The sequence below is a fragment of the Myotis yumanensis genome, unplaced genomic scaffold, assembly GCF_028538775.1.
Source record: "Myotis yumanensis isolate MYYU_CA2020_CCGP unplaced genomic scaffold, mMyoYum1.0.hap1 SCAF_1, whole genome shotgun sequence".
NCBI lineage: Eukaryota > Metazoa > Chordata > Mammalia > Chiroptera > Vespertilionidae > Myotis > Myotis yumanensis.
This window is the reverse complement of record NW_027223752.1, coordinates 142,837,671-142,852,218: the sequence shown is the minus strand read 5'-3', so window position 1 is coordinate 142,852,218 and position 14,548 is coordinate 142,837,671. Positions and strand designations below refer to the sequence as shown.

At 37.8% G+C, this 14,548-nt stretch overlaps 1 protein-coding gene across 1 annotated transcript in view; it reads right to left on the bottom strand.

Moving 5' to 3' along the window:
* Nucleotides 1–2,657: 2,657 nt before the first annotated feature.
* MALRD1 (MAM and LDL receptor class A domain containing 1) overlaps nucleotides 2,658–14,548 on the bottom strand; it is a 597,781-nt gene continuing 585,890 nt past the window's right edge. Inside the window, exons 40-41 of the mRNA XM_070426883.1 lie at nucleotides 5,816–5,891; nucleotides 2,658–2,908 (exon numbers count right to left, since the gene is read on the bottom strand). Coding sequence (XP_070282984.1) covers nucleotides 2,828–2,908; nucleotides 5,816–5,891 — 157 coding nt within the window. The 3' untranslated portion in view covers nucleotides 2,658–2,827. The remainder of the gene's footprint in view (nucleotides 2,909–5,815; nucleotides 5,892–14,548) is intronic.

Sequence of the window (14,548 nt, the reverse complement as noted above, 5' to 3'; positions counted from 1 at the left end):
CAAGGGCAGGCCATTCATATGCAATAGCCACTGCAAACAGATTAAGTGGGGCTGCAAATTGGATGGGGCCAGGTCTCAGTGAATCACTAGGGCAGAGCAAACAGATATGGCTTCCAGTCAGTCCTATGACTAATGAGGGAGGTCCCAGCGTAGGAACAATGACCCCTGCAAGCACCTCCATCTGAGAGAAAGATGCCCCCAAGTTCCTGCCCCAATGTCAGACAATCCAGTTTCTCCTCATATGTGTCTAGGTCCCCCAGAGCCTCACCCTGGCACTGGAGCTCAGAGGGAGTGGGGCCTTGTTAGTACAGTTTGTGTGTTGGCCCTTTAAGAGGAACACCTGAGTCTCCAGCAGCCTCCGTGTCACTCAGCCACAATCCCTGCTGGTTTTTACAGCTGGTAGTTTGGGGAATTTCTCTTTCCAGCTCTGGAACTCTGGGATGGAAGTCTGGTGTATAGCTGGGACCCTTTGCTCCTCAGGAGTGGCCTCCACAGAGAAGATCTCCCTCCAGATTAAAAAGCAGCACATGTGGGTGTAGGTCAAGCCCATTCAGTGTCTCCACCACTCCTATCAGTCTCTGTGTGCTTTCTTTACTACTTCTCTGCTTGTAGGTCTTCCATTCACCTAGCTTTCAGGTGGTTCTGAATGATGGTTGTTCTATATTTTAGTTGTGATGTTGATGTGGTTGTGGCAGGTGGCGAGTACAGGCATTTCCCTACATCCCCATCTTGGTTCTCAAAATAATGATATTTTTATACTAATTTAATGATTTTTTAAGAACTTAACTTTCACCCTAGCCAGTTTGGGTCAGTGGATAGAGCATCAGCCTGCTTACTAAAGGCTCCTGTGTTCAATTCTAGTCAAAAGCACATGCCTGGGTTATAGGCTCAATTCCCAGTAGGGGGTGTGCAGACTGTAAGAAATATGCAAAATGCACCTGTTAAGAGTAAAGAAATTATTAACCACCTGAATGAATAAATTTCCTAATCCATTCTTGGTCTACAATCACAGGTCATTGTCTAAATTAGGACTTGAAGTTTACATTCTTTTTCTATTATATTCTCAGCCTTAATATATTCTCATACCCATTGTTATCTATGAATTAATAATGTCAAAAGAAACCATTGCAGGTCCCGTAGAATAACACTGTTAAGGGCTGAAATGTTTGTATTCTTCAAAATTCACATATTGAAGCCCTAACCATAATGTGATAGTATTTGGAAATGGGGCATTTAGAAAGTAATTTGGTTTAGATGAGGTCATAAGGGGGAGGAGGCACAATATGGGATTAATGCCCTTCTCTAAAGAAACACCAGATAAGAGCTTCCTTCCCCAGCTCTTTCCCCTCATGTAGGGAAGAAGAGGTTCTGTGAGCACACAGTGAGTTGGCCTATTCACCAAGAGACGAGGCTTCCAATTGGAACTTACATTGCTGGCATCTTGATCCTGGACTTCACAGCTCCAGACTGTAAGAAATAAATTTCTGTTGTTTAAGCCACAAGTCTAAAATATTTTTATTATTGCAGCACCAGCTGACTAAGGCTTACCCCAATTTATGCTTCAGTTGGCTTTCTTTGGTTGCTAGAAATTGATCCTGACCAACTTAGGGAAAACAAAAGAATATATTGGAAAGATACTAGGGAGCTCACAACATTAAAAAAAAAAGAAGAAAGAAAAGAAAAAGCAGAACCTCCAGAATGTGTGAACACTTTGAATGGAGAGTTGCCTTGAACATTGTAGTAACAGGAGTAGGGTTGCTATCTTTCTAGGCATTTCCAGGTTCTCTTGCCTTCAGTCCAACCATCTTCCATTCTCATGTATCTTTGCTTAAGATGTAAATTCCCATCAGAAAGAACTTGGCCTACCTGGGAGTCAGTAAAATTTAATCTGGGATTTTTGAATCAATTTTTATAAGAAAAATTAGTCAAAATTATATTTTTCTTTGTTACATTCATACTTTAGTTTTATTAACAGTACAATACATGCATTATAATTGAAAAGGGCATGATGGTTTAGAACAGTTTAAATAGCATAGAAATTTATTTCTATAAGATTTGAACTCATTTCCTTTGAAGCCATCAATGCTTTTTGATTTCTCCATGTTTTGTCATATCTCAAATCAATTTTTATAAGTGCCATTTCCCTAGAAAATTATTCAATTGTATCCAGATTTTCAAATTTCTTAGCATTCAATAATACAAATTATTTTATAGTGAAGAATTATATTTTTCTAGTCTTACTGAGATGTAATTAACATATAACATTGTATCAGTTTAAAATATATAACATAATGATTTGCTATATATTAAGATGTGTTAAGTGAGTGTTCAAATAAAGTCAAGTTTAGGACAATACTTTATAACATGTTTCCCCAAAGTCAGAAATAAATTTTACTCATAGTTGCATTGATTAGGATTACTATGATTTTCCCTTCCTGCTAGTTTGTATGCTGAGATAGTTCACTTTTGTTTCTAAGCTCTATGGAAAATAAACAAGCATTTTTAAACTTCTATTATTCAGGACCTGAAACAATTTGATTCATTATTTTAAGAAATAATGGTGATAAAATCAAAGAAAAACAAGAAACTTAAGTAGAACATTTTATTAAAATATTCAGATATACAATGATGATAAGGTTCTGATTCAAATTCCATGAAACCATTTAATATATTCAGTGAGAATATTTATTCTTAAAGGTAATAATTACAGTAGTAGTCTGGATACCTTTTATTTTTTACTATTGCATAACGTGAGTTTCTATCACATTTGACAGATTGGAATTTTCTATATACTACACATACTAGATGATACTTGATCTTGACGGTACTATTTGAGATGATGAGGTACGGCCTGCAGGCTTCCTGAATTTGTGCCATATAACGGATTTGAGAAGGAGTATATAGAACTCTAAAGAAAAACACATTGAAAAGAATAGGATTTAGGCATTAAAATAATAGACTTCTTTCCAGATCATGAAGAATACAGAAAGTTTTTAATGATTTCCCCCTGGAGGAATAAGTGGAACATCCCCAATTCCCCAGCACTCACTCCCGGCTCCACTGCCTGTACCTCTGGCACCAGCCTAGTCTCAGTGTGTGCGCCTGTCTTCTGTGCATAGGAGCCACTGCCGCTTCCTCACCTCTGGTGGGGTGGGGGTATGCAGTTGTCAGTATCTTAACTGCTACTCTTTATGGTGCTGGTTTTCTAAGTCTGCTGTTTTTATTATAGATGTTAAATAAAAGGAACACCAATAGCTTTTATTTGGGTGAATTGTATTTTGCAGAGCGTATTAGAAAATCTAAAATTTGGGACATTGTATAGGACAAACAACTTGATTTCTTTAAAAGATAAATTGCAAGAAAAATATAAGACTGAGAAAATGGAACCTAGAGATTAAAAGAGACTTAAGAGACATGTCTAACAATGTGGATCCATATTATCTTATATTGATCCTGACTTTTTTTTTTAAAAAAAATATAGTAACAATAACAAATATAAATGCCCCTAATTATCTATGAGACAATTGGGGGAGATTGAACACTGAATGAATATTTGATGGTATCAAGGAACATTGTTAAATGTTTAGGTGAGATACTGTGGTTAGATCCCTTAAATGTGCAACTGAGTCTTTATAGGTGAAATGAAATGACATTGGAATTTGCTTAAAAACATTCTGGTTGACACCAAAAATGAACCTTATTGTAAACTATGGACTCTGTGTGATGATGATAAGTTAATGATAAGTAGGCTCATCAGAGGTTAACAATGTAGCACTCTGGTGCGGGATGTTGACAACGGAGGAGACTATGCATGTGTGGGGGCAGGGAATACATGGGAGCTCCCTGTACTGCATGCTCAATTTTGCTGTGGACCTAAAACTGCTCCAAAGAAAATAAAATCTAAAAAACGCCACCACCACCCTGGTGGGTGGAGGAAATGGGTGGCAGTAGAAGTGAATCAAGAATGACAGTGGGTTGATAATTGTTGAATTTGGCTGGAGGGTACATACCGGTTCATTATACAATTACCTCAATTTCTCTATCAGAATATGAGAATTTTCGCTGAGTGTTTGGAAGAGTATTTTGGAGAAATCTATTTCTCTGTTATAATGTCAGTGAAGAAACACAGTTTAATTAATACAAAGGCATTTGTTTCTGAAACAATAGAAATCAAAATAGCAATAGAGGTCAAGAGCAATTATGGGATTTTTTTCTCTAGCCATTTGTAAGGGAAGGAGAAAGGAATGTGAAAGGGGAATGTTTTTTATTAGAAAATAAAATAAAAAGGAACTGTTTCTGAGGTTTGCTAGAGTCATCAATCGTCCTGCATAGGTACACATAGTAGAGAGCATCTTTAAAGCATGTTGAAAGGTGGGTCTTTGAAATGGACCTCCTCCTGTGCACCAGAGAAGCCACCTTCTCAGTACGAAGTAAAGGACGCATAACACCTTCCCAGCATACAGTTAATTATTTTAAGTTGATGAAATATTAATATTTAAAACACTACATTTTAATTCTTATATAATTTTATCCTCCAGGTACTAAAAGTAAAGCTAAGCTAAAGATTAAAAGATTACAATTTCTTTTCTTTAGTAAAAATGAAAAAAAAAAAATATATATATATATATATATTCCCAAACATGTATGCACACACTTTGAATAATTATAAAGGCAGTGTTCATTAAAATCCATTTCATTTTCAAAATTGAGCTACCAGCTGTTAAAGTGTGTATACATTTTTGGTTGACACTCTGGGGGACACTTCCTACTTTGTCAAAAAGATACATTTGGTTTCTTTAACATGCACTTATTTATTTATGACCCATTAAGTAGGAATACATTTCACGTTTACTTGATGTCTTGATTGACTTGACAGACCACCCAAATTAATCCTCTCTGTGCTCCGGGAAATGTCTTACTCCTTGTTTTCAATCCTCCAAAACAATACTAACAGTGTGGATGGCATCATCATTGACGAAAACAAAAAAAGTCACAGGTTGTGTTTGACTTTAGCCTCACCAACCAAGCCTCAAAATTACCAGAAACCACCTGACCTGATACCTTTGCTACTGTTTTCAAGAACAGTAACAAACTGTTCATGACCTATTTTCATAAAAAAAAATAATGGAGGAAAATTAAAACTTTTATATGCTCACTTTGACAGGAGATTAAATTTTATATAACATCTCTAAAATCAGATGTGAGGAAGCTTTCAGAGATAGAAAGCTATGTGTGGTGGCTAATCCCATTTTATACCCTAAAGAAGGCTCGTATTACCCACTTAAGAAAAGGATGAGAAAGATTTCACTTGCCATTTTCTCTCTAGCCTACTTCTTATGCAAGTAAGGAGCAGCCCTAAAAGGGGCCAGGAAAGATGTAATGCACTATTTCTCTCTTTATCTTCTGAGTTTTCAGGCAAAGGCCCTCATTGTCTGCACCTAGATAAGAGAACACAGAATGCCATCCTCCCTTTTGTCTTTGACAATAAAATATGAAGAACAGTCGTATTTGAAGTAGTAGAATATGAGTAGTTCCTGAGTCGCTGACTAACATTCTGTGGGTGAAACAGATATTTTCTAGATTTGTCAGTTCTCTGAGTATGAACAGTGACCACAAAGCCATTTAACAGTGAACTGATTTTACAAGCAGATTGAAACTGTCCTGGAATGGAAAATTCTCATAACACATTTAGAGAGACTGAAACTCCTTTCCACCCTCAAATGAAATAGCTCCTCTTAGTAACACATGTTCAAACAACACTGTGTATGTGTGTGTTTCTGCTTCTGAAACAATACAGTTCACCACTATCTCTTACCTCTGATTTCTCTGGGTTGCTCCAACTCCCATACACTGGATTAACAAATGCACAATTAACACTTCCTTTAGTTTTCCTTAAAGCACACAGGGTTGCAAAAAAAGAAAAAGAAAAGAATAAGTATTGAAATGTACCACAGTAAATATTTAGGTAAAACTCTGGTAGAAATCTTTGCGAGACACACTGTCTAGTCAGCATACTTATTTTTATGAATATCTATATATCTATATATATAAAAAGCCAGTGACTGGAACATGACCGATTGCTATGACACCCACTGAGGCCAGTGAACCAGCCCAATCAGGGGGTGGGTCTGGCTGGCTAACCTCCCAGCATCTCCCCCCAGCCGGCCCCGCCCCTGATCAACCTCTCCCACCCTGATCAAGGGCGGGGCGGCCTGCTAACCCACCCCCCCTGCCCCCGCTGCGGCCCTTCCCCCCGGCCAGCCTCGCCCCTGATTGGCCCACCCCACCCCAATCGGCCATCAGACCCCTCCCCGTGGCCAGCCCCATCCTTGATTGCCCCCCCATCCCAATAGGGGGTGGGGCCGGCCGGCCAACCTCCTGAAGCCCCTCCCCCCAACCAGCCCCACCCCCAATGGGCCCCCCACCACCCTCATTGGCCTGCGGCCCTTCCCTCCAGCCAGCTCCACCCCTGATCAGCCCCTCCACTCCAATCAGGGGCAGGGCCAGCCAGTCAAACACCCATTGCCCCTCCCACAGGCCTCTGGCCCCCAATTGACCCCCAACTTCATTCGGGGGTGGGGCTGGCTGGCCCACCACCTACAGCCCCTCCCCACAGTGGCCCCACCCCTGACCAGCCCCCACCACCCCAATTGGCCCACGGCCCCTCCCCGCAGCCAGCTCCATCCCCAATTGGCCCCTGCCACACCAATCAGGGGTGGGGCTGGCCTGCCAACCTCCCAAGGCCCCATTTGGGGGCAGGGCCGGCTGGCCCACCACCCACAGCCCCTCCCCATAGCTGGCCCTGCCTCCAATCGGCCCCCCCCACCCCAATCAGGGGTGGGGCCCGCTGGCCAATCACTTGCAGCCCGTTCCCCCAGCTGGCCAACCTCCCACTGTCTCCTCCTCCTGACAGGCCCAGCCCTGATCCACCGATTGGGGCCAGGCCAGCCGGACCCCACCCATGCACTAATTCATGCACTGGGCCTCTAGTATTACTATAAGTAAAGACTTTTTAGCCTGACACCAAAGCAACCACATTCTTGAAAGCAAGTGATATTTATCCTTTGACTATTTAGATCCAAATAAACCCAGGCAAAGACAAAAAGTGGCATAAGTTGATTTTTAAAATTAATTTCTTAAAATATTACTCAAATAATATGAGGAAAAATATTAAAAAGAACAATCTATATATATAAAAGCTTAAGCGACCATTATGACCAGAGCGACTGGCTGACCAGTCTCTATGATGTGCACTGACCACCAGGGGGAAGACACTCAATGCAGTAGCTGCCCTCTGGTGGTCAGTGCACTCCCACAACTAACCTCCTGTGTCTGGCCAACCTCCCCTGGTCCCTCCCCCGCTTCCCCACCCACTGGCCGGCAGACCCCAATTGGCCTGGCCCTGATTGACCTGGTCCCAGTTGGAACTGGGTGAGACAGCCCCGATTGGCCCTGATCACCGGCCAGGCCTAGGGACCCCACCCATGCACGAATTCGTGCACTGGACCTCTAGTATAATATAAAGCTGAACTGGTTATAAGAAAAGGCCATCTTGGAGTCCCTGAGACTTTAAAGGTGCCAAGTCCTCACAGTCTGAGGATTATTCTCCACGACAGTGTATGTCTTAAAGATTTATGTTATCATAGTCTTTAATATTTTAAACAGGAAAGTTAAATATGAGTGTTTTGAAGAGTTCTTTATGTTATCTTTCCTTTTATGAATCACAAATAGACATGTCCTTGGTAATCTCACACATTGGTCTAATCCACATAATTGACTTAGATATACTGGGATCCTAAGCGATCATTTTCTTTTTATACTTTAGTTACTTAAGAGTCAATAGGCTTATCAGAAGACAACTAGCCTGCAATAGTTGCTGATAAAGAAAAAATGCCCATCACAGGAACAGAAAAATATATAACCGGATATGCACATACACCCTACTAAAGACAGAGGAAGGTTCACAGTCATGCACACAAATAAACATGCACACATACACATAATGGACAATGAAAGACCAATTCCAGAATGACTGCCGGTGTCCTGAGGAAAAATATGTTCATGAATACTTTTAACTAATTGAAGTATAATGATGATAAATTTGCCAGTAATATACCTTTAAATCCTAAAAGAAGAGAGAGTAAAGAGGAAGCTCTTGCTGTTATGCTTTTTGAAAATAAGTTGTCACAGGCATGACCTCTTATTTTATCCACCAAACCAACCACACAGTCCTCTTCTGAAAAGAGTGAGCCTGGCCGCATAACCGGGGTAATTGTGTTTGGCTGGTGATACATTCTCCCTGTGGATTCAGTGTCTTCCAAGCTTCCTGACCACCACTGTGTCTATACCATTGGCTTAAATATTCAATACCCTCACCAGTTCACCCTCACGGTGTCTATATTTTGGTTATTGATGAAGAGAGCAATAGCAGCCTTTTTGAAATTTTGAAATTTCAGCCTTTTTACATTTTGAAAAAAAATCATAGAATACTCTTAACCGATGAGGCAAGGAGTGTCACTAATGGAATAGTTATGATTGCTCCAATCAAATCAAACAAGTGGTGTTGATTCCTTGCCTGTTCTTCCTCCAAGAATAATCAATGTTAAATTCTCAGAGTAGTAAACTCAGGAAATGGTTGAGTTGGGGCATGAGCAGGGCTGCTTTCAAAGTTGAGACTTGGTAGGAAATGAAGGGCAGTTTTGAAATGTATCAAAGTGTCAAAGCAAAAGCTGGCACAGGAGATGATAGATATTAACATGGAGGTGGGGAGAATCAAACCAGAATTAAAATTAGGAAGTAGGTAAAAGAGGGGATAGCCACAGATACCAGCAGCTCATAAAAATTAATCTTGGCTGAAATCAGGCATGAAAAGGAAATAGGAGGAAACCCAAACCATAGGACCAGAGAGGCAGATGGTGCAAAGACCGGGCATGCAACCAGGATGAGGGACAGGCTTGGCAGCCGACTGGATAGAAGTGAGGCACAGAACACAGAAAACCTTAATATGAGGTGATTATGTTTGGCTTTGGACGGCTGTGACCCCGGATGACACCAAGATTAGCAGGCTGGAGGCAGGTAAATTGATCAATTTTCCAGCCCTGTTAATTCAGCTATTGAATCTAATTTTCTTCTGGAGGGATTTTGTCTTAAGCAATTTTCTATTAAAATGAGAAAAAAGCTGTAGGTCGCCACCCTTTGGGGATTGGATGACTACAAAGAAAGAAGTGTGCTACTTAAGGGGAAGGATGTGGAATTGTAATAAAGAGGAAAAGGTCACAGTATGAATAGTGGAGGAGGAACAAAGGTTAATCCTCCCTACTACAAATTATCTTTATTAGCAATCTCAAACTTTTATTTTTTCCAGATAAAAAGATGTCTCCCAATATTGGAAACCTCTGAATTGTTAGGATTAATTCTTAATACCTTTTCTTTGTGAGGTAAAATATTACTCATCACCCATAAATACTATCATTAAGTGAATTTCAGGTGTCAACTCCATACATTTACGATTTCAAGTTCTGTGATATAATTTTTTTATCTTCCTCAATTTTGTAAGTTTGGTTTTCAAACATAATCACTTTTACTTCAAATGATGAATCCTTATATGAGGAAAACAAACTGATTATGATGTGTTTCTGCTAGTTCTGCTATGTTGCAATGGTAAGTCTGCATTAGACTAAAAAATGCTACATTTAACCGATATTATTTGTGGATAGGCAGATGGTTCAGAAAGAGCTGAGGTTTCAAAGAATCTAACCACCCCTAGGAATCAGCAAGGAATTGACTTAGACGTTTAGAGTTGAGGAAAGAAAAACCTGCATGGATCACATCAGTTTTCCACCCATGACTTATGCATTCACTTAGATTATTATTAAACCCCATGCTTTATCCGATATGTGCAGAAACTGCATAAAGTGGAATTCTGAGTGGGTTTAAGAGATATGTCAGTGCGGAACTAGGGCAGTTCTGGTGGGAATTCCCAATTTAAATATAGTGAGCATATGTATACTTCCAAAGGAATTCACTTCATGAATTACTAACAAAAATTTTTGAGTGTTATTTAAAAACATGGAAGTGTTTATAATAGGTATCTGTAATTATTGTAATTGGGCAATGAAGATAATAAAAAAGACTAAAACAAAAACTCATCTATGTTGAATATAGTAAACATGATTTTGAGGTAAATGTTTATTTTATTTTATATATACAGGGGTGGGCAAAAGTAGGTGTATAGCTGTGAGTACACAACACACAGTTTAACCTTGTATTATTATTTATTAATTATTGTATTATCTTCATATGAACAACTGTAAACCTACTTTTGCTCACCTTGTATTTTAAAAACCTTATTGAATTATAATTCACAAATCATACAATTCTTTCAACGCATATAATTTAATTTTTAAAAGTAATATTGATTTATTTAATTAGTTATTAATTTTGAGAACTGCAGTAAAATAACATAAAATTTGCCATTTTAATTGTCTTTAAAATGTACAATTCAGTGGCATTCATTACATTCACAATGTTATGCAACCACACCAATATGTATTTCCAAAATGTTTTCATCACCACAAATAGAAACTGTAGCCATTAAACAGTAACTCCACATTTTCCCTTCCTCCAGCTCCTGTAACCTCTAATTTATTTTCTATCTCTGGATATTTCATATGAGTGGAAATGTGGAAATATGCAATACTTGTCATTTTGTGTCTGCCTTATTTCACTTAGCACAATGCTTTCAAAGTTCATCTATATTTTATCATGTACAAAAACTTCAATCATTTTTATGGCTAAACAATATTCCATTGTATTCATATGCTACATTTTGTTTTTTCATTTGATGATAGACACTTGAGTTGTTTCCACCTTTTGGCTATTGTGAATACTCTGCTATGAACATTGGCATGTAATTATATGAGTCTCCATTTCCATTCCTTTGGGTATATAACCAGGAGTAAAATTTCTGGGTCATATGGTAATGCTATTTAGCTTTTTGTGGAAGAACCAAAGAGTTTTCCAGAGCAGCTGCACCATTTTACATTTCCACCAATATTTTATGAGGTTTACTATTTCTCCACATCCCTACCAACACTTATTATTTTTTGTTTTGTTATTATTATTATTGCCATCCTAATAGGTGTGAAGTGGTAATTAATTGTAGTTTTGATTTGCATTTTCCCTAACAACGAATGACATTAGTATAGGCCATTTGTATATCTTCTTTGAAGAAATGTCTATTCAAGTCTGCCTAATTTTAAAAATATTTGTTATTGATTTTTAGAAAGAGATAGAAACATCAATGAGAGAGAAATATCTATCGGGCTGCCTCTTGCACACCCTCTACTGGGGATGGAGCCTGAAACCTAGGCATGTGCCCTGACCAGGAATCAAACCTGCATGAGTCAATGCTCAACCATTGAGCCACACTGACTGGGCAAGTCTGTTTATTTTTTAATTGGGTTGTTGCTCTCTTTGTTGTTGAGTTGTAGGATTTTTATGTATTCTGGATATTAAACTCTTACTAAATATATAATTTCAAATATTTTCTTCCACTTTGTAGGTTATCTTTTCACTTTCTTGATAATGTCCTTTCATGTATGAAAGTTTATGATGAAGTTCAGTTTAGTTATTTTTCTTTTGTTCTTGTGCTTTGGGTATCATATCTAAAAATGCATTGCCAAATCCCAGGTCATGCAGATTTGCTTATATGTTTTCTTCTATATTTTTTATGATTTTAAGCTCTTTTTTAAAAAAAGATATATTTTTATTGATTTCAGAGATAAAGGGAGAGGGGAAGAGAGATAGAAACATCAAGGATGAGAGAAAATCATTGATTAGCTGCCTCTTACAAGCCCCACACTGGGGATCCAGCCTGCAATCTGGGCATGTGCCCTGACTGGGAATAGAACCGTGACCTCCTGGTTCATAGGTTGAGACTCAACCACTGAACCACACTGTCCAGGCTTAGCTCTTATATTTATGTCTAAATTAATCCATTTTGAATTAATTTTTGTGCATGTTTGTGGTAGGGGTTCAACTTCATTCTTTTGCATGTGAAAATCCAGTTGTTCCAGCAGCATCTCGACCAGTGGTTCTCAACCTTCCTAATACCATGACCCTTTAATACAGTTCCTCATGTTGTGGTGACCCCCAAGCATAAAATTATTTTCATTGCTCCTTCATAACTGTAATTTTGCTACTGTTATGAATTATAATGTAAATATCTGACTTGCAGGATGTATTTTCATTGTTACAAATTGAACATAATTAAAGCATAGTGATTAATCACAAAAACAATATGTAATTATATATGTGTTTTCCGATGGTCTTAGGCGACCCCTGTGAAAGGGTCGTTCGACCTCAAAGGGGTCGCGACCCACAGGTTGAGAACCGCTGATCTAGACTATTATTTTCTTATTGAATGTACTTGGTACTCTTGTCAAAAATTAACTGGTCATAGATGTATGGGTTTATAGTTGGATTACCAATTCTAGTCCATTGATCTAGTCCATGTATATGTTCAGACCTCGCGTTTAGTTTGCTTTAGCTTTATGGTAAGTTTTGAATCAGTGAGTTCTCCAACTTTGTCCTTTATCAAGATTGTTTTGGTTCTTTAGTGTTCTTGCTTTTCCTTATTAATTTCTGAAAAAAAAAAGGCTCTTGGAGTTTTAATAGTGAATGGGTTGTATCTATAGATTGCTTTGAATACTTTCAAGTATTGACAGCTTGAAAACACTAAGTCTTCCTACCAATAAACTTGAAATGTCTTTTCACTTATTTAAGTTTTCTTTAATTTCTTTTAGTAACACTCATACTTTTAAGCATAGAAATCTTTCACATCACTGGTTAAACTTATTCCAAGGTATTATATTCTTTTATATTCTATTGTCATATGTAATTGTTTTCTTAATATATTTTTTATGATTTTTCATTACTTTGAGAGAATAACTGATTTTTGTGTGTTGATCTTATATCCTGCAAATTTGCTGAATTAATTTATTAGCTTTAGTAATTTTCTTATAGATTTTTGGGAATTTTCTATAAATACAGTAAGGTTGTTTGTAAACAGAGATAGATTTATTTCTTCCTTTCCCAGTTGGATTTATTTTATTTCTTTGTCTTGTCTAATTGATCTGGTTAAGTTTTCTTATTACACTATATGAAATTGGGGTAATTATAATTCAGCTATCAAGGGGATTTGAAGAGCTAAACATGATAATTAATTTACTAAAATATACTTCTTGGGCATTCTTGTGTGAAGGAAATTGCTCTCATACTTCCACTATAAAATAATTTCTAGATATTGTTTCTAAATGTTAAAGAATATTCTAATATCCCAAAAATGATTGTCCTGAGTTAAGGGAAATGATGCTCTACAATGTAGCGACTCACTCCTTAAGGGGTAGAATGACAGAATGTTGATTATGTTGTTTATCATCTTTCATATTTATTTATTTAAATTTGTCCAATATTTCCAGGACATATACTATGTTATTAGACATATAACTTACTAAGTTAGGCTATGAAGTACTTGATTTGTTACTATTGAGGAAAATGTTTTCTAACCATAACTAAACACTGCATTAGGTACTGGACTTACAAGTCTGATCAATATATCCATGGAACTTGTAGAACTTGAACTTGTCTCTAGAACTACTTTTGGAGGGTGGCAGATATGGAATTTCTGTCTCTTAGGTGAAACTGCATGTTTATAAAATGCCTACCACAAATAGATGCCCATTAATAGTTGAGTGCTATTCTCTTTACTTTTGTTACTTATTTTTTCCTCCTTTTGTCATTTATATCTTCTTTTAAACTTAACCCCAAAGCCTGGGATTAATGAAGTGACATCAGCATAAAGAAAAAGAATGAGGAACTATCAAATAATCACTATAGTACTTATTAATATTTTAAAATTAGATCTATTAATTTGAAGCTAGCAAGGACTTTTGTAATCATCTTGTTAATGACTTTTAACAAATGGGGCAACTGAGATTTCCTCCCCACTAGACTGTACAAGGATTTTGTCTGGTTTTCTCTTCTACCTCAGCATCAGTGAAGTACCTAGTGCAGTAGGAATCAACCGAATGTTTATAGGAAGAGTAATTTCATGACTGCATATAGTCTGAAGGCTTAATGATGGAACAAAATTCACTAACCTACTCCCCAATGCCCACGCCCAACAATATACTTCATCGGTATCCAGAGAGAGAAGACATTAATTTTTTGCTGTTGTTATCATGGAGCCACATTTGTATTTAGCTTTCTGTTCCACTTAGTACAAGGCTTTAAGTGGGCCAGGAGTTTACTTTTGCCCACCACCTCTTTCCATTCTATTTTCGGCAAGTTAAGCGGCAGCCAGAGGAGTAGCTTGGGGGCTTCCCTGAAGATGAGCAGAGTCTAAGAATAGAGAAGGCCCTTCTATCCCTTCCTATTACAGACAAATGGAAAAAGTCATATTATTGGAGAAAAATCAATTTGGTATGAATAACTCATTTCATAATATTTGAAAAATAAAGGTCTGTGTTTCTCATATAGTATACTA